The sequence below is a fragment of the Maylandia zebra genome, linkage group LG23 (assembly GCF_041146795.1).
Source record: "Maylandia zebra isolate NMK-2024a linkage group LG23, Mzebra_GT3a, whole genome shotgun sequence".
NCBI lineage: Eukaryota > Metazoa > Chordata > Actinopteri > Cichliformes > Cichlidae > Maylandia > Maylandia zebra.
In genome coordinates, this window is record NC_135188.1 from 6,263,867 (window position 1) to 6,289,539 (window position 25,673).

General features: G+C 39.8%; 1 protein-coding gene across 3 annotated transcripts in view; it reads left to right on the forward strand.

The window, feature by feature from the left end:
• ncanb (neurocan b) overlaps positions 1–25,673 on the forward strand; it is a 175,786-nt gene that overhangs the window by 71,727 nt on the left and 78,386 nt on the right. For all 3 annotated transcript variants that reach the window (XM_076880012.1, XM_076880011.1, XM_004554883.3), the window contains exons 9-10: positions 596–1,795; positions 24,465–24,581. In XM_076880012.1, coding sequence (XP_076736127.1) covers positions 596–1,795; positions 24,465–24,581 — 1,317 coding nt within the window. The remainder of the gene's footprint in view (positions 1–595; positions 1,796–24,464; positions 24,582–25,673) is intronic.

Consider the following 25,673-nt stretch of genomic DNA (forward strand, 5'->3'; position numbering starts at 1 on the left):
ATGCTATTCTTTGCTTTTAAAGTTCACTGTTGGTCTCTAACCAAACGCTGTGCAGTGCAGAACAAGGACCACTGTTCTTAACTGCTCTCCAAGGGCACAAGGTTGCTCATGGCTCTGTGGTTTATTTGCCGTAAAGTAGAGCAACTTTTATTTGCAGAGTTGCATCGTTTATGTCGTGTTATTTATTCGTTCTTGATCAGTGAGTGGGTGAGTGGTTGCACAAACCAGTGAACCTACCTCATTCTTCAATATCCACCCTTTCCATTACCGCAAATTGAATCCAATTCCAGTTCGGTTGGGAAAAAAGCAGAATTCTATTATTTCATAACTGCGTACAATGTGTGTGCAGGAATAAAGGAAATATGCAAATACTATGAATGAAATCAGATACAGTTAACACACAGCATTTCCATCTCAGAGCACTGGCCACAGCAAATCTGTGTTCTTGCTGTTATCATTCATTTTTTAACTATGTTCCCTGAACAGTCTCCATGGGGTTGATGTAGTCTGTGCTTGAGTTTTAAATTGCTAATTCTAGATAACATCCCCTGATGCTTTGCTTAATTAGTCTGTTCTGTCTCTGTATTTTCTATAGAAATCCCTGAATCGGATCCCACTGAGAGCTCACCATCCAGTGAACATGTCAACTTCTCCAGTCTTCAGGGTCTCAGGCGACACCCTACCTTTGTTCCTGCTCCCAGCTCCCAGTTTCAGTGGGCCATCAAATCAATGCGCATTCCCAAACTAGGCCTTCCTAAAAATGTGGGCTATGTGGGTAAAAAACCCACCTGGGAGCCAATGGAAGCTAAAGCAGGACCCATTGAGATGATGACCCTGCCTACCTTCCTTCGACAGGACTACACAGATAATTATTCAGGTGAAGGCAAAGAGCAGGATACAGAGAATGTCAATACTCCAACTGCCAGAAGCGCATCAGGAGAGGAGAAAGTGATAGAGGGTAGTGGAGAAGGGAGCAACGTGGCGGATGGATTTGGAGTGAAAGACAACAATTTGGACAGCAGTGGCATCAAAGTGATTACTGAGTCGAAATCTTCACTCAGCCACAGTGATTTTGCCACTGTGACTGAGCGCACAACTCTGTCCCACTGGCAGCTGGTGGAACAGCCCACCACCCCACCTCAGGTCTCCCAGGAAACAGAGTCAGCAGAGGAGGCTAGGGGCGAGATCTTCTACATTCACAGGCCTACTGACAAGCTCTCATCTACCTCCTCACACAGCGGGGAAGTTAGTTCAAACTCCGGATTCACCCCAGTTTATAGAAAAGACAGTAAAGATACAAGCACTGATGAGGTGATGATTACTGCACATGAGGCTTTGATAGAGATGCTGACAACTTCTGAAATGACGACGGCAGAGCTTCTGGGCAGAGATGCACAGACAGTGGATCCTGCTACCACAGCAGCCACTATAGAAAATAGATCTTATACAGAGGAGCCATCTATTTCCATTTCATGGGCTCAGGAAGACAAGGAGAAAGCTACAAGTTTCCCCAACATGCAGGGCCTCTCATCGACTCCCTCACCCGAAGGAGCATCCACAACCACTTCTGGAGTCATTCACTTGACTACTGCCGTATCAGACATCAAGGTTGCTGCTACAGAAATGGAATCCAGATCTGCCGTTTCTGAGTCTTTTGTTGTGGGAAGCCATTGGACGCCATTCAAGGGCTTAAAGTCAGAGGAACATAAAACCCCGCCAACAACAGAAGATACTGGTACAAAGAATCCTTTTGGCATTCTTGTACCCAGCTGGGAATTTGGGCTCATCCCATCAGGTAGGTTAGCTTCATGTTGTTCCCAGTGAATTAACTGTCATTATTGTCTTCATCATTGTGATTGTCTAATCAGCAGAGATTTATTTAATTATGTATGCAGATTAGTTGGAGACAAAAGCATCAGTACCCTCCACCTTAAAACTAACTCAGATATAAAACATATGCTCCCAACTTGGTCTGTCTGTCACTTGTTGTTTCATTCTACATCCTGTTTCTGTCTCCTGCTTTGACATATATCATGCATTCTTAATCCAGCCTCGTTTGCCCTTTGTGCCTTCACATTTACTTTCATTCCTTGTCCCACCCTCCCACACTGGTATGGAGACAACTTTAGACAGAGAAGTAGTGCAGTGAAGTGAGACCAGCTAGGTCTTAGTGAAGTAATTAGCGGGTCACAGTGAGTGCAATTAGGTGAGCTGGGAAGAGGCAGAGATCCTAGTCCCCAACAAATCAATGTAGACACAAACTACAAGATGGAACTCGTAATAGACTGTGGTCTCTTCTTCTGTCTCATTTTCTTTTGTGTTCATGTTTATTTGACTCAGTCTTCCATTTTTGGTTCAACTATGTTTTCTTATACACTCACAATAATTGCAATGTCTGTGCTCTTTGTCTCACGACAATCACATCGATTTCTTTTGATACTTAATGCACCTGCTACTTGTGGCAGAAAACCTCAAAGTAAATGAACACGGAAAATGCTGCATGCTGTATAAGTCTACTCAGGTCTCTGAAATTTGTCTGGTTTTAACAACCAAAATGTGTTTGCTCAATGTTTAATGAATCTATGTGGAAGGATTGCAATATTTATTGCTCCTTAACTAATGCCTTATATTCATCCTCAGATCTGTGCTTCTAGGTTTTGAAAATGCATTTTTAACATCATGATTTGGATTATGAGTCATCCTGCTCAGTAAAGTGCATTTCTAAAAGTTTTATGTCATCACATGGAGTTGGTGCTGTTGGGAATCACATTGCACGTGGCCCACATACTGTACAGTTTTTTATATAGATAGATAGATTGATTTACACTATCTATCTATCTATCTATCTATCTATCTATCTATCTATCTATCTATCTATCTATCTATCTATCTATCTATCTATCTATCTATCTATCTATCTATCTATCTATCTATCTATCTATCTGTCTGTCTGTCTGTCTGTCTGTCTGTCTGTCTGTCTGTCTGTCTGTCTGTCTGTCTGTCTGTCTGTCTGTCTGTCTGTCTGTCTGTCTGTCTGTCTGTCTGTCTATCTATCTATCAGTCAAAAGTTTGGACACACCTTCTTATTTAATGGTTATTCTTTATATAGGCCAAGGGTTTGCAGCACTGTCAATAAAACAAAGGGTGGCTACTTTGAGGAATCTAAAATATACGCCAATTCCATATCTTGTTTTAAAATATTTGATGTTTTCAGTATGAAGACATTGAGAAGGTGTGTCCAAACTTTTGACTGGTATATGCATTTAAAAATTATTATATATATTAAAATAAAAAGTCTGAATATATCGAATGAAGACATCCCCACAGGAGAAATCAGATTTGGTCGAGTGATGTTTTCTAGTTTACAGGGAGCTGTAAAGCAGGAGATGAGCTTTCATCCGTTTAATAACAACAGGAGTAGGAGATAGATTTTGATTTCAGTCGAATGCACCCCAGCAAACCAATAACGTAGGCTCAACTCTGTCTTGTTTGCTTCAGGTGCATGCATTCAATATATTTCACATTTTATGAATGCTTTCCATGGAGCATGACCATGACCCATTATGCAATCATTTAATTTAGTGAACGTGTAAATCCTGCCAAATTATTTTATTCAGAGAAGGAAAAAACTGTTTATATAAGTGCAGCTCAAGGGCATTTAAAAAAAAAAAGTAAACACTATATTCTCTGTGTTCAACTGTTTATTACATCAGAAAAAGAAAAGAAAACAGTCAGTAGTAGAGGACATTTTGTCTTTATCATGGTGATATTTGAATGGACTGAGTGGCCCTGCTCTTGTTGAGTGATTAGAAGCATGAGACCACTTCCTCTGTGTGACCTTTTATAGTTGTCAGTTTTTAGTACAGAGGAAATTACAGCAATGGTTGTCTGCCCATTACTTCAGAGAGATAGAGACAGAGAGAAGGGAAAGGGCAGGAGGATGGACAGCCCTGGGAAGTAAGAATAGGGGGCGGGAGGGTTGAGGCAGTGCTTGAGAGAGGTGAGCATGTCCTCCACAATGCTGTGGGTAGGAGAACATAAAGCTCTTTAATCAATGATCAGAGACTACACTAACCATAGTCCTGTGGGCATCCAGAGAGCACATTGTTCCTCCCCATGTTTTCTTTTTCCTCTCCTCCTTTTTCTTTTTTAAATTTATTTTTTTACATGTCTGTGCTTCCTTCCGATCTTCATTCATCGCTGTCTGATCAGGCTCAGCCCCTCTGTGTCCTGTTTGGCTATATATCTCTGTGCTAAGACAATGGTATATAACGAAACACCCAGCTTTTCCAATCCCTTGTTGCTTTGCCCTCCAGCTAAACCCACACAGATGGGTGGACACACACACTCAAACACAAACACATACATAAGGGGGAAAAAGATATGTGAAGAAGCACCAGCATGCACAGCTCACTCTGAAGTAAACCTCTCTAATCCATCCCACATGTCACACCATCATATACAAACACACACACAGGATATGTGCTAATCCCTCTCTGTGAACACTGTGAAAAGTAGAGACATTTATTTTCTTTTTAAAATTTATTTTATCTTAATTTCCATATTGTATAATCCTAAAGACGGCATTTGTTGAAGTTTGCAACTACGAAAAGTTACAAAAATTGATTTCCAATCCAACGTGTCTCAACAAGCATGGAAATTTACCAAATGCTTCGGAGCACTGGCATCCGGCCCTTTAGGGTGATGAAGCGAGGCAGGTGCATACAGTAATATTGGCTGTCTATCCAACCTTTAAATTACCAATGCTGGTCTGATACTCTGGCAAACAGGGAGCAGGATGCCTCTGACTTATAGCCATTTTGACTGAAGCCTTGTCCCAGGCTCTAGATGGATCAGACCTCTGGCAACATCAATAACACGGCAGCCAGCCCTCTACCAAATTAGAGTGTTAAATTTGGAGGAGAAAAGCCAGTAGGTTGAAGTGTGTGCATGTGTGCGTGCGTGTGTATGTGTTTATGGGAGGAGACGGAGATAAATGGAGACAGGGACAGACTGGGGTGGCATATTATGAGTGTGGGTCTGTGGATAGATGTTCAGTTTGTCTGCTGGCTGTTGGAGTCCTTGGATAGGCTGTCTGGAGCAGCAAGAGGGCACATTCTCAATGCTGCATATAGAAGTGTATTGATTTTCCTGCCTCTCGCTCCCTGTGTCTTCCATCTTTTTTTTTTCTTGACTATCCTTCTTTCCCTCTGCCCTACTAGCTTTTCTCATCTCCCTCCTTACCCATCTCCCTGACTTTATGTCTTTTATTACTCTGCTGGTCATTGTTATGACTCTCCCTGGCATAATGTTTTGATAGCCTCTTGAACTCCAACATGATACAACACAAGGCAGTCAATTGCTGTCTAACTGTATCTGTCCCCTGTAGGATCCTCTGCCTCAGCAAAATCACTTGCGTTTAAAAAAGAAGTCACCTCACTTTAAATCCATTCATTGCCTAATCAGTCATCCTCCCCTCTACTTTCCATCTCCAAGTTTCTCTTCTTTCTTTTCATGGTGTAATTCCACCATTTTTCCATATCAAACACTCCTGCCGAATCGAATCCAGCGCCACTGGCTGCTGCTTATTAAATGAATGGGCTTTGTTAAAGAGGAGCCTTAAGGGACTTTTGGTTCTATCGTGGTGTGGGATGAAATGGTGTTACATACCGCTCTGTGCTGACTGAGCATAGGCCCTTTGTATCCCGTTAACCAGGGAAATAACAGCACTACCAAAGTGTTGAAAATGAGCTCAGATCAACTATGCTGAGCCTTTTGTGTACATCATTAACTGTTAATGATATTAATGCAGACCAGTCTTAAATCCACTGAAATCTCCAGTCTTAAATCTCCATCAAATCCTACTGTCAGTTTCTCTGTAAACAGATGTATAACTTTGAGGATATCTCAGTGATTAGTCTCAGGTGAAGTCTACTAAGGAGAGGATGTCATTCTTTGAGGAAATAATCATGCCGGGACCCAAATACAGAAACCACGGAGGCAAAATGGAAATTTACAAAAAATTCACTCCTTTATTTTCAGCACACAAGTATGACTGAACAAAATTTCATTCAATACAAGTGTATTTTTCAAAAACAAACACTAAAAGTCCTAATCAAAACAACCAAATGTAGTAGATTATCTTGAGATCACAAATGAATTATATGCAGAAACAGAAGGGCTTTGTGACAGCAACCTGACGAATATGGAGGGAGAAAATGCATACTAAATAAATACACCAGGGAGAAGGGTAAGAAGGTGCAGGTGAATTCAATTAAGACAATAATGAGGATGGGAGACGGAAAAAAAGAAGACAGTAAGATGCAGAAATTAGCATGAAGAACTAACCTACAAAATGATTACTGATTACTACAGCTATAAAAAAAAGTCAGTAATTTGCCCCTCAGGGATAGGAGAGCAGAGACAAACAGAAACAAACAAATCCATTGTTTTACTGACAAACTAGTCTTTTCTTCATTCTTGCTACAGTTACTTGTTATGTTGTCAGTTTGTATTCCCTCAATGGTCAGACACAGTGTTACCACCCTAAGATTAGCCTTTAGGTCCGTATCCTCAGGTAAACAAGATGGTCTCAATTTCCAGTCAACTGAAAGATCTCTTACAAGTGTGAATCGATAACCCCTGTTTTACCCCCAAATCACAGTTTACAAGAGAATTTTGGACAGCAGGACAATAAGTACAGCTGGTATCAAAACCTTCTTTCATTTGTTCTTACAGAACAGAGCAAAACTACATCAATACTATCACGCTGTTAGTCATGGCATTAACTCCAGCAAACTATAGACTGGATGGACATGATGGATGTAGCCCTTTTTTTAAACTCTATATTGCTCAGCCAGCTATACGTGCAACTTAGGTGCAGTTTGTTTGTTTTTTTAATTATGGTTGGATCTGCCCCTTAATGCATCTCCTCATACTGTGTTTCATTCTTAATCATAGTAAGAATGAAACATTCCATTATGCAAGAAGATAATTCATTAATTTGAACTTGGAAGAGTTTTCATTTTTGTTGTTTTGTTCCTTTGAAAATTGATAATATGAAATATACCATAAAGTACATGAGGAATAACATAAACCGAGTACATAAGAAGAAGAGTAAAGATTAAAGAGAGCAATAAAACAAAAGCAGCCTTGATGAAGTACAGAGAGCTCAGTCAAACATGATTAACCTTTCCCAAGTCAAGCTGAGCTTTACTTGCTGAGCAACGTCCAAGAAGTGGGTAAGCACAAGGGCCAAACGCTGTGCCTGGCAAGGTCATCATCTAACATCAACAGCAGTGATATAAAAAACAAATTCTTGCTCCTTTGCAAAGCACTGTTGGTTTTCAATGAATAAACTCAAACCCATCCTGAGTAAATTTCACCAGGGAATTTTTATTTTCATGCTTTTTATGCAATTTTTTATTTTACATCAGCCAAAACGCTCCAGCGAAAAAAAATATCTGTTATCAGTGTTCACTGTCTTCTGGAAATGGAGAGCATTCTTTAAACATGTAAAAGTCAATGACATGCCACTTAAGTTGGTAAAGCTAATACTCTGTGAAAATTTTTGGTTTATTATTCTGCAGCAAGCTTGGAAAAGCATAGAAAAGTCTTGAACAGGCGTTTTTATGGCATCATAAAAATGCTTTATTATGTTTGCTGCCACAACAAAACCTGGTGATTATTCAGCCTAGGAGCCCCATCACAGGCAGCTGTATTTTATTTTTTAGATTGTGTGACCCAGAGCTCCCATTATGGCAGATGAATGACTGCATCTCTTGACTGTTCCTGGTAGCAAATCCGCAACAGAATTGATAAACAAGTTTTGTTGTTGTTTTTATGAATATTTTCTCATCTCAAAGCCCTCTAAAGATCAGTTGGGAGGCAGACAAAAGTGTGGTGTTAACTCTAGTAATGCAGTAACAATCGATACTAAACTTCAGTTTTTTGTGTCCCTGGGCACAACATATGTCTTCTAATCATGCATTTGTCTTTTTATTACTCAGCTTTATACTCGCATATGCACAAAGCCCCTTTGTGTGACCATTTGTGGTCTTTTCTCCCATTCAGCTCTCAGTAACTTTGCATTTTTGTATTGCAAGTTTACGATAATTGATCCTAGTCCCATACCAGCCAAAATATGGCAAACATTTGCTCCTGTTGCCTTTATGAATGAGTCACATTCAAACCAGCTGACTCAATGAGGAGTAAAACAACTAAAAGTAAAATCTCACAGCAGATACAGCCATCAGCTGCTTGGTGGAGCATTCAGGCAACCTCATCTCTGCCTGTTTTATGGTACTCATTTTCATTTTGAAGCTGCTCAAAAGAAGATGAATGAAGACCCCTCCTGGGTTGTATGTCACCCTATTTAGAAAAAAAAAAACAAGAACAAAAACCAAAGAGCATTTCACTCAGGGATTTTTTTTTCTTACCCAATGAAAAACTGAGTGTTTGTTGTCAGGCACAGACTTTGGGATCCTGCTGGTTTGTAGAGTTTCAGTGAAGCAAAGAACAACATCACCTCTGTGTGCCACCAATTGTGAGGTGATAGGGGCGATGGATGGAGACAGAGAGCTGGACGTGGTGCTGTCAGACAGAATAAAATCCTTTATGTGGAGTCATTGTGTGACTGTGCAGAGTAGAAAACACTCACCTGGTTGCATGATATAGGTTACAGTGGAGCATTCAAGTGCCATCAGATTAGATGTCAGGAATCAGCTTCCTTCTGCTGAAAGAGACAGGTAACAGTTCTATCCTCTCCGTGGTCAGAGAAATGAGACAAAATATCAGCTACTTTTATTACAACCAAATGCGGAGCATGTAGGCATTCATTTTATGGTAACAGGTCACTAGGCAGAGCATAAAAACAATGGCTGCCAAACATGATTTGAATACCAGCATCCTTGCGTGTTCCTCTCACGTTTCCGCACTCCATTTGCAGTCAGACACACGCGTGCACACCTGTCAGGATCTCAGCAAGTCACACATGCATGCACTTGCCGTCAAAAATGGAGCTGCCATCAAGGTTAACAGCGAAATGTATGATTTCGAATTGAGGTATTTTCTAGCTACAGACGAGTGGCAGCAGAGGGGATGAGTGCACTCAGCTGGGGGTTTTGAGTTGCCAAATTGCCTGACTGACTTTGCTCCTTCTCTGTGGTGCTAAAGGCAGAGCAGTGGCAGCGGTGTTTGGCTCCCAGCATCAGTCACAACGCATCATGTAGCAGCCAGCCCACAGCGGGTGCAAGGGCTGAGCGGTCTCTTCATGTAGGGCATGTCAGACACACCCACGGATCTGTCCCAGCGAGAAGGATTCAGAGACGAGGAAAAATTACAAGTCACAAGAGGGGGAAGGTCTCTAAATGGGTAGAGGATATGAAGGTGTAAATTATACAATTTTCTGAGTTTCTGCTGGCAAGCAGCACTCTGGGGTCATCTAAAGTAGTTCTTCTTTGTTGAGTTTTAAATATTTCTACAGGCAAACCCTCCTGCCCACAGCTTGCTTGTAGTAATAGTGCTGCAATGCTGTCAGAACAACTTCCTCGTGGTAACCACAGTGGGATAGAGACATACACACAGGGGAAGATGAGATTCCCTAACCACACACGTACATGTGTGTGTGTGTGTGTGTGTGTGTGTGTGTGTGTGTGTGTGTGTGTGTGTGTGTGTGTGTGTGTGTGTGTGTGTGTGTGTGTGTTCCCTTCTATTACCAATTTTCTGACCTAAATCCATTTAGATAGTTGCATTGTGGAGACCTGACTAGATTTCAGGGACAAAAAGCAAGTCCCTAAAGTTTAACTCATTCAATATAAGGTTAGGCAAGAAGTAGTTATCCTTAGGGTTTAGAACCCTGAAACGAATAAAAGTGTAATGTCCTCTAAAGGAATAGAAATAGAACTGCTCGTGTCGCCTTTCCTTTTCATTTAAAGCAAAAAAAAAATGTCGTGTGTCCAAAGTCAGTGAGGGTGTTTCCAAGCATGCTTGGCATATTTGTAGATTTTTGCAGAAAAGATTTGGAAAAAGTAGAATAGAAACTGAAGTATTTTGGAGTTTAATCATTGCCTTCTCAGCCAGTCTCAGCATTAGCCTCATCTCTTTTAAGCATATGTGTCAATCGCAGTGAGGAAATGGCTCATCATTTTCAAGTGTGGAAATAAGCTTCACCAAGCAAGAAAGTATTTTTGTTTTTGATTCAGTTTAACTAGACACAAATGTACACCATCGCACTGTGTTTCCAAGGGAGGTTATTCCTTTTAAAATTTCATTTAAAATTCTAGTGTGTCTCAGTGATGTGCACCTAGTGCTTAGCTCCATGATTTCTAACAATCACAGTTAGAAATGCAGTGTCTTTTAGGTGTGAAATGTTTCTGATCTATACACCCACCAAGAGTTATATCCAACACAGTCCAACACAGGTACAAAAATTAAATATGAATGACTTCAAAGAAACCCTCTCAGAGCAGCACCAGCTTCTTATTGAGAACAGTCTGGGCTTGGGTGAGGTTGGACAGGTAGGTCACCATTAACAGGTCATTGATGTTGGAATTGAGCATGTTCTCAAAGTCCTCAGGTGAGATAGTGGGTACTTTGTTTACCAGATCCATCAGGAAACGGCCCACGCTGTTGTCTGCTGTCACCTTGCCAGACAGCACATCCTCAATGTATGCCAGCACTGTGGTCAACATGTACAAACAGCATTAGATGACATATAACAGAAATATAAATGATAATTGGTTTTACAGCTTATTTGAAACAATGTTTAACAAATCATCAAAAGCATTTTTTCTTGCTAAAACCTCCTTATTATTCTGAAAATGCCGAAACTCACAAAATTCAACCATTTTCCAACCTCTTGCTTCTGATTTGCATGGAACTCTTTTGTAAATCTTTTGCACCACATGTGCTACAAGGGCATAAAAATATCAGAGGAGGACTGTGGATTTCAAGGTCAAAGCATACCATCATGTTCCTTGCACTTCATGTGGCACATTTTGCAGTGCAGCTTACTGAATACTGAAAATATGAAACAGCGTACTGCACTCGTTGCACACTTAATTTGACAGCATATTTTTCATTCACCGTGCATCTTGATGGAATTGTTCAATCACTTCATGTGTAACGCTGCAAATTCTTTAAGTCAAAATATAAATAATTCATAATCATTGGCAGTGTTTAAGCCCCTTTTTAGTTCTGTGGGTATATAAAATGTTATTAGACAGTTAAAAATGGGAGGATGTGGTTGATTCAATATTCTATTTCACAAAGCTCTGAAAATGAAAGCAAAGACAAATTGAAGAGAAGGGGGAAGAAACCCAAAGTGGATCGAATGTGTTTGTGATGATAAGCCAGGATGGATTATTTTGCTGCCACTCTGACAGTCCAGATAATGCAATTTATTTAGCACGATCGGAGACGCTACAAGTGCTGCTCTTGTAACAATGGACCCTCAATTTGTTCGTCAGTCTCGCTTTACAGGGCTGTGGAATTGGGTTGTGTTGAATCCCTGGTATGTTACTCCTCCCCGGTCCTATCCAGGCTGATTCAGTGTGACGCTCGGCCCACAAGGTGCTCACTAAGAGTGCATCGGCTGCTTTCTGCTGTCTCGGGCTGCTGGTGCTGTAGCTAATCGCAAGTGTCATGCTTTTTCATATTTTGTGTTGTTGTGTGTGCGCGCTTGTGTGTGTGTATGTGTTTGCTTGGAGAAAAAAAAATTAAATATAGTTAAAAAGAGATGAAGTTGAAAGTGGAAAGTTTTATTTAAATTTGCAATGGACCAAAAGCCAGATTGGGCTAAAGTAGATTTCTAAACTTTCATCAGCTTCAGCTTTTTGTATATATTTTTTTTTCTTGTATTGTGAAAGTGCAAGTTTGTTTGAATTAATTGTTTTTTCTGTAACGCATCTGAGCCTGTTTGCTTCTCTTTTTGTTTTGGGTTTGTTTTTGTGTTATATTTTGAAAAAAAAATTGCAATGGACTCTCGGGTTGTCTTGCTATTTACACAAAGAAAAATTGATAAATAACTCTAAATATGCTTTATATCTTAGATTCCTGAGAGTAGCCACCCTTTGCTGGTTTATTGACAGCGCTGCAAACCCTTGGCCTTTTCTCAATGAGCTTCATGATGTAATCACCTGAAATAGTTTCCACTACACAGGTGGGCCCTGTCAGGGTTCATTTGTGGAATTTCTTGAACTCTTAATGGTGTGGGGACTATCAGTTGTGTTGTGCAGAAGTCAGTTTGGTACACAGTTGAGAGCCCTATTTGACAACTGTTAGAATTCATATTGTGGTAAGAACCAATCAGCTAAGTAAAGAGAAACAACAGTCCATCATTGCTGAACTGAAGGTCAGTCAGTGGAGAAAATTACTAAAACTTTGAATGTGTGCCCAGTCACAAAAACCATCAAGTGCTACGATGAAACTGGTTCACATGAGGACTGCCCCAGGAAAGGAAGACCAAGAGTCACCTCTGCTGCTGAGGATAAATTCATCCGAGTCACCAGCCTCAGAAATTGCAAGTTAACAGCACTCAGATTAGAGCCCAGATAAATGCTACGAGTTCCAGTAGAAGACACATCTCTTCATCAAATGTTCAGAGGAGACTGCGCGAATCAGGCCTTTATGGTCAAATAGCTGCTAAGAAACTATGACTAAGGAAAAGCAACAAGCATAAGAGATTTTTTTGGGCCAAGAAACACAAGGAGTGGACATTAGAGCAGTGGAAATCTGTGCTTTGTTCTGATGAGTTCAGATTTGAGATCTTTGGTTCCACCTGCTGTGTCTTTGTGTGACGCAGAAAAGGATGGTCTCTACATGCATGGTTCCCATTGCGAAGCGTAGAGGAGGAGACGTGATGGTGTGGGGGTGCTTTGCTGGTGACACTGATGGGGATCTATTCAAAACTGAAGGCCACAGCATCCTGCAGTGACATCCCATCCGGATTGTATTTAGTTGGACCATCATTAATTTTTCAACAAGACAATGATCCCAAACACACCTCCAGGTTGCGTAAAGGCTGTTTGACCAAGTAAATGAGCCATGGAGTGCTGTCCCTGATGGCCTGTACTCCACAGTCAGCAGACCTAAACTCAGTCGAGATGGTTTAGGATGAGATGGACCACAGGGGGAAGGCAAAAGAGCCCTCAGTGCTCAGCATCTGTGGGAACTCGTCCTCATGAAGCACATCGAGAGAATGCCAAGAGTGTGCAAAGCAGTAATCAAAGCAAAGCGTGGCTTTAAAAACCATTAAATGAGAAGGTGTGTCCAACCTTTTGACTCGTGTGTATATATATGGTCTTGTTTTTCATTTTAATTTTTTATTTGGTAATACATCTTATTTGGGCTTTTTTCCTTTATGCGTCTCCACAGCTCTGTTTGTTTTGTGTCACATACACCAGCAGGGTTAACTTACCCCATTGAAATATGACTGAAATTGATCCCCGTACGATTTAAATAAATAATACTTTGGAACAGTTTAATATATTGGCAAGGTAGTAGGAGTCATTTGAGTAATCCAGTGTTGATTGCAACTTTAAGCATTCTTATTAATAATTAATGGAGCACTGTTAATGGTTACTTGTGGAATGGCTGAGCAGTGTGTTTGACATCTAGAACTACAGTTTAGATCCAGTGTTGCTTTCACCCCTTTTCACCTCTGGACACACTCTCTCTCTCACAGACACACAAAGGTGTGTAACGGCAACTAGACAAGGGACATCATATGTGGTCAGATGGACAGAAAAAGCTTCTCCCTCCCCTGCAGTGCTCATAAATCCTATTTTGTCAGACTCAGTGCAGTAATCACATCACTACACCTGCTCCATGAACAACCTTGCCTCTAAGATGTGAACACATTCCCAAAGGGTGCAGGCTTCTGTCTGCAGCTTTTGAAGTACATCAGGTGTTCTGATCATCCAATCAGCTCCTGCGAGATCAGTAGTCAGAAGACTGATCGATAGAATTACAAATGACTTCACACTGTTTGTAGTTTTTTGGCCTTTACATTCACCTACCCTAATCAGTTTTATCACTACATTGACAATGTGACTTTGCACAAAGAACTTTCCGGTGTTTTATAGATTAACACTGACAATTGAAACCTTTGACTTTTGAGAGACAAAAAACAGATTTAGATGTACATTTACAAGCCGTTCAATAATGACATTAAATCATAGAGAACACACTTCTGAGGCAGCTGCTCCTAGACTTTTTTTTTTTTGCAGAATTTGCCTGATTGCTATCCCTTGGTCTTCCAGTTAAATGCAGACTGTGTCATTTCCACCCCTAGGGGTTTCTCAATAAAACTGATAATAAAAAAGGTAATTTGACAGCGTTGTGAAGGAGGATGAGGTTGTAGAAGTTGTTGTCTTACTACCATTGCCGCAAAAGTCTAGTGTGGGTAAAACTTTTTAATATAAAACCTCATGGTATCTTTCAGGGAAACAGGGGTAAGACGATAACGTCCGTCAGTGAATATTATTTTAACTCGAAACACGATATCTTGATGTTGGTAAGATGATATTTCAAATAAGCCAACCCTATCCCAAAACGCTTTCTCCAGATGAACAGATTCAACCTTTTGGGATTTACTTATCTGGATGATTGAGCATGCATCAAGACAATCTAACTCTATCAATTCATTCTAATGAAATATGTAACTTTAGCTAAGATAACGTTATTTTCTTACCTTCCCACTAAACATTGGCTGTTGGATAGATGTACAGATCATTTTTTTATTGGATTTTGTTATTTATAAATATCAACATTATTGTTTGAAAAATAACACAAAAGAACAGATTATTTATAAACAAAAACAATTTATTACGTGTTGGCCAATTTATTTTTTGTGCTTATTTTACATTTTCTTGTTTTTCCTTAATTGGTTTATTTATTTGTTGAATAAATCAACTTAATTGTTTGTAACCAGGCTAAAACTTTATTAAAATGTGTTGAAAGATTAAAAACATTGAGATCCATGTTAAAATATAAAATAATAATAGTATTTAGTATTTAGAAAAACTTTTTGAAATTCCTTTTAGAAGGAGTACAATGTGTTTACTAAGTTTAAAAGAGCTTTTGCACTATATATGATTATTTTTTATGAGTACCCTGTTTTATTGTGAAGAGCTTTGAAAGAGGAAGTCAATGTTGTTGTGATCGGCAGCAGGACAGACAAGTTGCGATGGAGTTTATACAAGTGTATGTATGAACTGGACTATCTGCTCGACAGTCTTTGTTGATGTGCACATTTTGCAAACTGTCTGTGAGAAGCTGGGGACATATCTGGTCGAAATCCACCATGCAGCTGCTCACTTTTGTTTTAGCTTAAGAGCCCACAAAATCTTGGAGATGTCCGCTGATCACTGCATTCCTTCACACACAACTTTTTGTGTACAGGAAACATGCCCTCCACTCTTTGGACACATGGGACTACAGAGCCTTCAGAAGCAGTATAAAAACAATCTCTATAATGAGTCGAAGTTTGCCATTGAAAAAACGTCCACAACAACCACATTTTGGCCCGTACCTGGAGGTCATATGGATAACAACACTAGACGTTGCCTGGTGTTACAAAACAAACCCTTCAGTAGCTGAAAATTGCACGTCCATAGTTGCATATGCAACTATCCATAATTAACATTTAGCTGATTATCCCTTCGAGGTCATTTTTTTTGTGTATGTTCAAGCAGCTTACTAAGCAGCTTCTGTTGTTAGGTTTGCCACTGGCAGTCCTGCTATATTGCCTTGCACCATTTATGGTGTATTACACTGAATCTGTTCTGTACACTGAAATGTCTTCTGTTTATCACCTTCGCCTCTCCGTGTGGGATGCACTGGCATTTGCCTCCCAGGTAGACACTAAGCCGAAGTTGTTGGTATGATCAAAAAATGATGGCATATGCAGCAGGTCAGGTGTTTTCTGCTGAATATTCCCCATCAAAGGCCACAGGATGTTATACAAGAAGTCAGTTTTGATAATCTCACCGAGGGACAAATTGGAGGCGCACAACATCTGGAAAGTTGAAAAAATAGCAAAGAATGGTCCTGGTCCCAGCCCTTGACTTGACACATCACTCTAAGTTTTGAAAAAAGTAGAATTTTGAAGCAAAAACTGCTGTTTGGTTTCTGAGTCATAGCTGGAGATCCAGCATTTTTTACCACCAATGATCCTCCACTCAAAAGTCAGGCCATTTGAAAACAAAATTGGTATTTGACCTTGGGGTCAGTGGTAAAATCACACAAGTACATAGGATCAGAACAGGTCTACCAGGGACTGTTCTGAAAATAGTTGTATGCAATAGCTTGGTAGCTGGCAAGAGTAAAGTGCAAAATTTACATTGTTCAGTTTGTAGCACAGATGCAACTGACTTTTCGTTAAAACCATGAGATTATATTTTTAAATCCCCACTTGTTTTAATAGAGTAACCAATAGGAAGTGAAAATATTGCAATTATATAGCATTTCACCAAGAAAGAGGAAGTACAAAGATAATTTTTAAAACCTGAAAACCACAGTTGTGATAGCCTCCAGCTCCCTAATGACCCTTAACTGGATAAATACAAGAGGATGGATGGATGGAATGAATTGCATTCAGTTAAACCATATTTAATTTTCTTCTAAAACTACCAGTCTTCACACGTATCTTGTGTACCACTGCTTTAGACTGGTAAAGGGAGAGCAGGAAGCAGCTTTTTCCCAGGGAGTTGAGACTGGCTGTTGTGTACATGATCCCTTAACTTGTAGGCCTGAGAAGTTTAGTGTAATGCTCCAGACTGCAGACCGACAGCTCTTGGGTGCATTAAATTGACGGTTGGGGCACCGACATCAGTAAGAGGCGAGAGCTGCACTACCCACAAGTAAACTTAACCTCTGTCTCACTCTATCTCTTCTTCTGCCCTTTTCCACTTTCTTACCTTCCCTTTCCACCTTTGTGTAGCTCACCTCTGTAAATCAATCACTTTGAAGTAATCTAAGATTGCATTGGGGTCTGCATCTCTGTGCTAGAGAGACGTGTTATCTATATTTCAACACAAAGCGGTTTTATATTTCCCCAGTGTGTATTCAGCTTGCAGTGGCAGTAATTGTGGCTGATCTGCACTGAGTGACTTTCCTGCCCAGGGGACACTGATACATGGCTAATGTTCAGACATGTGAGTCTCTATGTCATTCCTGTCAGAGGCGAGATGGAAATTTGAAGTCATATAGGTCATACGGATTATTGACTGAACCGTAGACTTTGGCAGAGCAGACAGTAGAGCCAACTTTTTACAATGGGTGTATTTTTCATCATGGAAAGTCATGCCGCACCTAATTATCTTAAAGAGCACTTCTAGTTTTATACAATCTGGCCTAGTACTCATTGCTGAGCTGTGCAAACACTAGAAGTATTAAGGAGAAGATAAGAATGATTAGAACTTAGGTGTGAGATCCCTAAAAGTTAAATGGGCTTTCATTGCTTTCTCATTTCCTGTGTGTCTGTATACCATAAAAGGTGTGACTATGAAGTTCAGCAAGTCTGCACCTAAAAATTAAAAACATTGTTTTTAATTTTTTGACGTGCACATCGTTTCTGAAACATCGCCAGGAAGTCACGTTTTGCCCTCTTCTTCTTGCGTGTCCGCAGCATTGTTTCAACATTTCTAGTTTTTTGCGTATTTTACTCTATTTTAAATTCTAGACTCCCCAAGTGTGGGGAATTCTTGGAGTTATACAGCACAGATGTTGCCACTTTCATATACAAAAAATGAACTTGTGATAAAATAGATGTTCACGGTGGCCATTGAACAAGTGACTATATAAATATTTCACACTGCACACACAGATGAGCTGCCACAGTGATGACAACAACTCTAGTGAAGCCCATACTTTGCAGTTTAGCCCTGGCATTCATCTGGCTCTAACATTTCTGTGTGCTTCGGTACCTTTTCGGAATGTATTGTAGCATTAAAGTTTTATGGGCCAGCTCTTTCTTGGGCCTAGGTGATGGCTTATCACGCTCAGAGAGGGGGAACACTTGAACAGGCTGAGGTATGATCTATGTCTCAGCAAAGCTATTACAAGGTTCACTGAGTCCAAGCACAGCTAAATGGTGGGTGATAAGCAGGTGTATATACAGCAAATGTAAGTGCATATGTGTGCAGTTTTGCCACATGTGGGTGTGCGTGTCACACATTTATTCATGCAGACTTCAGTGTTTCTGTCAGCACAACCTTTTCAGCAGGCTTCCATTCAGATGAATTTGCTAACCACTCAGCCTCAGACTTCATAGGACTTGAGACATTTCCCCAAGTGCAATCCTCTTTTATGGTCCATTCTAAATCCTGTGTGTGTACGAGCACACATCGAGGAGTAGCTTCCCAAATATGCCACAACGCTAAGATAATCTCTCTCTTGAGAGGCTTAGAAAAAAACTAAAGATGACCCAATGGAGCAGTAAAATGTCACCCAGCAGAACATATTTCATAAAACTCTGCAGAGGAATGAAGAGATGTTGCAATATCTGCTCATTGTCAGGGATGAAGACTTTACATTTTGTGAGTATGAATTTGTGTCACACCGCAGACCTTAGCCCTGGAAGTTGAAACCCTGCAAGGCTGAAAATGTCTCTCTTTTGCTATATCTGCCTATTTCCGTGTGTCTATGTCAGGGACAAGTTTCTCTATCTTTCCCCTTGTCTTTTTTCGTACTCTAGCCTCCAATCTTTCTTCTTCGGTCTTCGGCACAGAAGGAGAAAGACACACAGAAAGGATAGAAGGAGCGACCTATTTAAAGACCAGTGTGTAATTAATCATAAGCTAGCAGCATTAAGAGAGGAAGAAATGTATGACAGTTCTCTCTGTGGCTTTCTGTCCCTCTCTAGTTGGCATTTTCTCATACTTGTGCTTCTCTTTAATAAATGTGAATTTCTATCTTCTCCTCCCATCTGTGTCACGGACCAGGGGCTTTATCTCCTCCCTCTCATACTTTTTAAAAACTGTTTTCCAATTATATAATAACCGCAGTTAATATACGTGTACAGACATGCCCACAAGTACACTGTTCCAAAAAATAGTAATGTCAAAGTATCTTACTGTATATTTTACAGTTTTGTACTGTCTTTCTAGAATATCATTAAATTTACATAAGTAGACTGTAATTTTACATGTCAAAGGTAAAATAACATATCATTACTGTAAATATAGTAAAACAAAATTTACTTCTTTTTTAAATATATTTTTTGTACATATGCATATTTAGATTGTAAAAATACATTCAGAAATGTATCATAATTTCACAAATATTTGTCTGTTATGTGAGAGAATGATCTGTTAAATTCAAATGTAATACTATGGAAAAATATATAAAATGATCAAAAATTAATGAGAATAATCAATAATTTAAGGAGTATTTGAATTATAATTTTGCTGAAAATTTCATGTCATCTAGGTCTGATTCAATAATTCAGAGGTAACAAGTGAAAATATAATTAATAGGAATAAAAACTAAAAAAAAAACATATAAAACATTGCACGGCCACTCTGTGCTAATTATATATTTTAAAAAATAAATGTAGAGGTAGGAATTGCAATTAATATAAATCTCAAAGTATTCACAACATTCCTGAACAGAAATAGGCCTCTGCACCTGGGGTGAGGGTGTGGCCATGAAAACAATGTGACATGCCATTGGATGTTGGGACACATAATAACATGACGCTAAGCATCGGCCAATGAATGTGAACTAACAACCACAAGGTCGTGGGTATGGCTGCACTGTAGGAAAAAATCCTAATATAAAAGTATTTTACTGCATTTTACAGTTTTGTTCTGTTCTTCAAGAATATCATTAAAGTTAGGTAAATAGACTGTGATTTCACATTTCAAATGTAAATTAACGTTAAATCACTGTAATGCAATAAAACATAATTTTATTGATATATTGATATACCTTTATTAGTCCCACAAGGGGAAATTTCACAAATATATGTCCGTTATTTGAAAGATTGAACTGTTGAATTCAAATGTAATGCTATGGATTTGATTTGATATACCTTTATTAGTCCTACAAGGGGAAATTTCATAAGGCTGCCAACCTATTGCACGCAATGGCGGCGCCATCTTACCCTCCGACCATACATACATTACACAAAACATCACATGGGGAAGACAGGTCAGAGAGGTATAACAATGGAAAATGCACCACATGAGGAAAGATAAGGAGAAAAAAAGAACTCCCCCCAGACTGAGCTCCAGCAGGGAGATCAGTTTGAGAACAGAAAAAAACACCTCTGCACATAGCACATGAAAAAACTCTTAATACACCAAAGAAACACATGACAAGCAAGCAGGGGTGGGTAAAGGGTGAGAGACAGCCGATTTAGACAGTACATCCGGGCCTGCAGCCTGTACGCTGGTCTCCTTGATCCACCGTCAGCATCAGAGGGGAATAAGCGTCGAAGGCGTTTGGAAAGGGAGGGGGGGATGAGTGTGTGGAAAAGTATATAACATGATTCCTATAACCTTGTGTTACATCACATAAGTATTATTATCATTGCTATTTAGGGCAATTGCGGCTCAAGAGTTGGCAGTTTGCCTTGTGATCAGAAGGTTGCCGGTTCGAGCCCCGGCTCGGACACTCTCGGTATTGTGTCTGTGGTCAAGACTCTTCGCCTACTGGTGATGGCCAGAGGGGCCGATGGTGCGATATGGCAACCTCGCCTCTGTCAGTCTCTCCCAGGGCATGCAATCCATTATTATTTAAACCAACTGTTAACTGTATATTTCTGTACATTTACGTATTATGATTCATATTGCCACATTCATTGACCTTGTTTATAGGTAATTTCATTGTTTGATCACGTTAAAATGTTCCTAATTTGATGTCTAAAAGCACTTGGAGAAGGCAGAATCCCATGTGAGATTAGCGTAACAAACTGTATTTTCATTACTGAAAATAACTGTATTTTCATGAGGAAGTTATTTTCTGTTATTTTACGGTAGTATTTTGGCGCCCCAGCTGCCAGAATATTACAGTTTTTTTAAGATGTTTTTTTTAACAGTGTACTAGATGCAATGGGCTGGCTTTGTGTCTTCTTAAACATTCAAGCAGAACCTTGATGTGTACTGAAACTTTCCTGTACTCAATCCATACCTATGATTTCAGCACCAAGTCTGCAGGCTATTGTTTGTGGACAGATGGTGAAGAACACGGTCTCATTTGTGTGTAATAAGTCGTTACTAATTGTCTGCAGATTGGATCAATGTTCTATTCTGCTACAGCTCAGCTCCTTGTCTGTGTATTACCATAGACTGCACTGCCACCATTTATCACTGCTGGTAGAGGAAAAGTCCTTTTAAACTCATTATTAAGGCAATTTTGCTAGAACTACTTTAATTATAGCAAGAAATCATTTCTTTTGTGGCAAAAATTGAACCAATAGGAATTCATTTATGAGGTTTTTAAGGCATAAATGCATACATTCCCATATACATGAATAAACACAGCTGCCACACACAAGCTTTGCTCTAATTTTTCCTATCAGCTGGCAATGCCATTCACTGATATCTTAAAGAGCTTATGGATTACTTTTGAAGATCTGTCACTCTAATTTTTCACGATTGCAAAGAAGAGCCTTGTGCGACATTAATTCCAACAGCACCACAAGCCAAATCTATAGTGATACTCTCTGTGGTTTGACTGAATGGGGGTATAGTCATAAGGAGTTTGCCTTTTGGGTTCTGAAGCCTTTTTCACTGATAACCTGGTCCTCAGCTGCCAGTTACTTTGTGTGCATCGCTACCTTTTCTACTGCACCAGTAACTTGAGACATTTGTGTAACTGATTGAATGCCCCAAAACTGACAGAGATAATCAAATGGTAGACCTATTTTTGGCAGTATGTGGTAAAGTTTGAGTAAGTGTGACTCAAGCAGTTTATTTAAGTGGGAAAGAGACCATTGGTTTATTTCATTGCAACTTAAATGTAAACATTTAAAAGATAACATGTAGAGGTTTGTCGAAGAAGCCATATAGATATTTAAAACTCCAACATATTAGACTGTCTTTTTTTCTTTCAAACATATGAAACATAAACAGATTTCCCTAACATTTGTCTTGCATATTTATTTTTCCATTAATACTCGGCCAATCTCTGCTGGGATCAGCTAGTCGTTGTTTTTTGAGGCGTTCCAAACTGTGTTACCAACAGGGAAACTGCAGAAAGTCTCTACCTTCAAACTATGGAACATCAGCACTAACAATAGTTTAAGGATGTGTCTTGTCTCTTCTTTACTTTTTTAATTTTTGCTTTATCAGCAATTATAGATGCTGATACTGAAAGGCATTTACTAACAACATATAGCCAATATGGGCCAACCAGTAAATTGTTGGTGCTCTAATATAAAGTTGTATACTTGAAGTCTTGCTTCAGCCAGGTTGATCTCTACCTTAGCATATAAATTTGGTTTTAATACGAGCAGACGATACTTTTTATGGGGAATTAGACAATTATTAGCTCTTTTATATTTGAAGTGCATACCATAAGGGTATCTCGCTGATACTGATACCTTCAAACACTGCACAACAACATTGCGAAGGACATTTGCTTCGCCCCCAATTCCAGTTAATGGTTTTATTTATATTATACAATGTAAAATGTAAAAAAGTACATTTTACAATGAATTACATTTTTTTAAATTAAATGTGGATTTCTAAGATTTGCAAATCATTGCATTCTGTTTAAATTTTACAAAACATCCTAACTTAATTGGAATTGGGTTAAGTTAATATTAGCTTTGAGGCACTATGATTTCTCTCTATTCAAGAGAGGTCAAGAGAATAAAGTTCAATAGAATCTGTGCCGAGCTGAAATAAAAAACATTATCGTCACTACTATTCATCACTGATTATTTATCCCTAATTTTCCATTAAAAAGAATTCTATGCATTTCTCCTTTTTTATTTTTTTTTATTTGAAGTATGAAACATTATTGACTTTCAAGTCACTCGCTTTGAAGCTAAATGCATGTGTGTTACATGTGCACTGGTATTTATGGCGGCTAACCACCATTTCCACATTACCAATTTACCTTTAGCCCTGGTGGATGAATTGATAGACAGATAACAACTCAGAAGGTGTCTGTCCTTTACCTCTTTCCTTCATTTCCGCAATTTTTCTTTACCCGACATTTTCAAACCCAACCAAGCCTTCAAATTGACCATATCCTAAGTGTGTTTTCACTTTGTCATACACTACTAGTACTTAGAGATTTCCCCATTTCCATCAGCACGTCATTAACCTTTAAGCAATGTATGTTTTCAAATCACGTACAGTGTTGCTTTTTCCTCCCCACTGCTGAATTAAGAAATGAGCCTGTCTCTAATGGTTTTTCTCATTCGGCGAATCACTTTTATGTATTTTCAAAGCCAGCATTTCCATCATTGCCCCTGCCCGCTGTATCAACAGCAGCCCCTCTGCAACAGCAGGAGTTTATCACCATGTTTCACAGAAAATTGAACACGCGGCCACATTATATCTCGTGTGCATGCAATGAGTCAGGGTCAGAGAAACATCCAGATATTCACACACATATGCTTCCAGATGTGCACATGTATAAAGACAGTAACGCACCCACCAATGCAAGTGTTCCCACACTTTTAGACCAAGTGTACTCTGTGTTGTGCACAGCATCTCTATGCTCATACATCATTAAGTGAGCCTGGGTGTTATTATGGAGAAGATGCAGTGTATTAGATGCCCTGACAGATTGTGTCAGGGCCTGCAATCCTATCAGGATTGGATAATAAAAAGACACTTAATCTAGGCAGTTCCCTACAGTCCTTTGCACACAGAATAAAAAATCCTGATGATCATTCTGTGCTCTAACTGTCCTTGTCAAATTTTCTCCTCCCTCTGTCCCATACTAAAATATAAGTTCAATAATTACAAGTTAATCTCAATCTCCACCATTCATCTGCCAAAACATTTCCCATGAAAAGGCACAGAGTTATAGCCCACCAACGTAAAATGCGTTTATTACCTTCTCGGCAACTCACTAATGGGCCATAGAAATAGGTCCCTGCATCAGTATGGATGACTAGAGTATGATCAGCTAATTTATGAGGACCTTGTCTCATCAGTAAGACCTGAGATGTGGGACAGTCAACTTAGCATGCTGTCCTTCTGGTGTGCCCCATTTTACTATCATTCATGATAAATAGGGGCATGACAGACACAACAACAGCCAATCCGTCACCTTGTTGAAAGTCATAGAGTCTGAGACATACTGTCTGCCTATGCTCTTCTTCTATCCCTGCCAGAGAGGAGCCAAAAATGAGCTCAGTAAGGGTAATGACAGAGGTATAATGCGGGCACATTGCCTGTTATAGTTTGTGAAGACACTTTTATAATGCTCTCTATCTATAGAAATATACCTGATAAATTCAGTTAACTTCTCCCTCGTCTTGTTTTCTTTCCTGACAGTGGAGAGTAATCCATGCCAGACCAATCCTTGCCTCCATGGTGGAAGCTGCCTGCAGGAAGGGGATGGTTACAGTTGCTACTGTCCTCAGGGGTTCTCTGGAGAGAGCTGTGAGATCGGTGAGTCACTGCCAGGTCAGGTATGAGTGAGGGAACCTCAGAGGTCAGCAGCTGCAAACTGCTGTGTCCCTGAAGCATAGGGGGAAATAATGACAGGCATATTCTGACTTAACATTTAACATATGCAGTCTACTGTGAGGTGACTTCACGAGGAAATGGCAGATTGCCTCTGTGGGCCTTGTTTCCATATTATGTGTTTGAATAACTGATTACAATCTCAGCCGCTTCACTGTCAGGTCCAGGAGGCCTGGGTCAAGCTCCCTGACTGAAAATGAACATGAAATCTCCATATGCTGCAAGTCGGCCGTTTGTGCCAGAGGCTGTTCAAGATGAAGTATAGAGTATGTGCCTCAACTGTGTGTGAGTGTGTGTGTGTGTTTTCACCTTCTGCCCTGAGAGCAGTGGGCAGCTCATGTTTCCACTCAGCTATGTGATGTGAGAATGTGTCTGTCAGAAAATGGCAGTGCAGTGATTTAGGTGAATGAGGCTGTGTGTGTGACACAAGGACATATAGGCCACAGAGGAGCTCTGAGCTCACTGAGCAGTGGAGCAGCTGATTAAAGTATTGTCGAAGCGGTGCACGCCGCAGTGGATGAGGGAAAATACAGCAAAGAAAAGGAAGATGTGGCAGTAGTAGAAAATATCAAAGTGACTTTACTACTTTGAATGGCACTTTAAAAACTGAGAAACACTCAGTGGAAGACTTTGACTGAGCTTAAACACATCACCTTTGATGCAAAGTTGTTGACAGCATTCAGTCTGACATTGATTCTGGGTCCTGGCCAAATTTCTGTGGGAATACTACAGTAAATGTTAGCTTGTGCACAAGAGTTACACGATGTTGCAGTATGTGCATATCAAGCCATGTCCTGTTTTTGTGTTGTCCTTGCTGTAACAGCTCCAACAGATGAATTACAAACATCTCCAGTTGTGGTTCCGTCGTCCATGGTCTGATGTCTATGGTGTGATGGTCTTTTTCAGTTTTTCACAGTCATCCATGCAAAGACATTCGGCCACGCTGTGGTTTTAATGATCAATACTTATGGAAAGGAGTCACAGATCAGGGGTGAATATATTGACCTGGCTCTGATT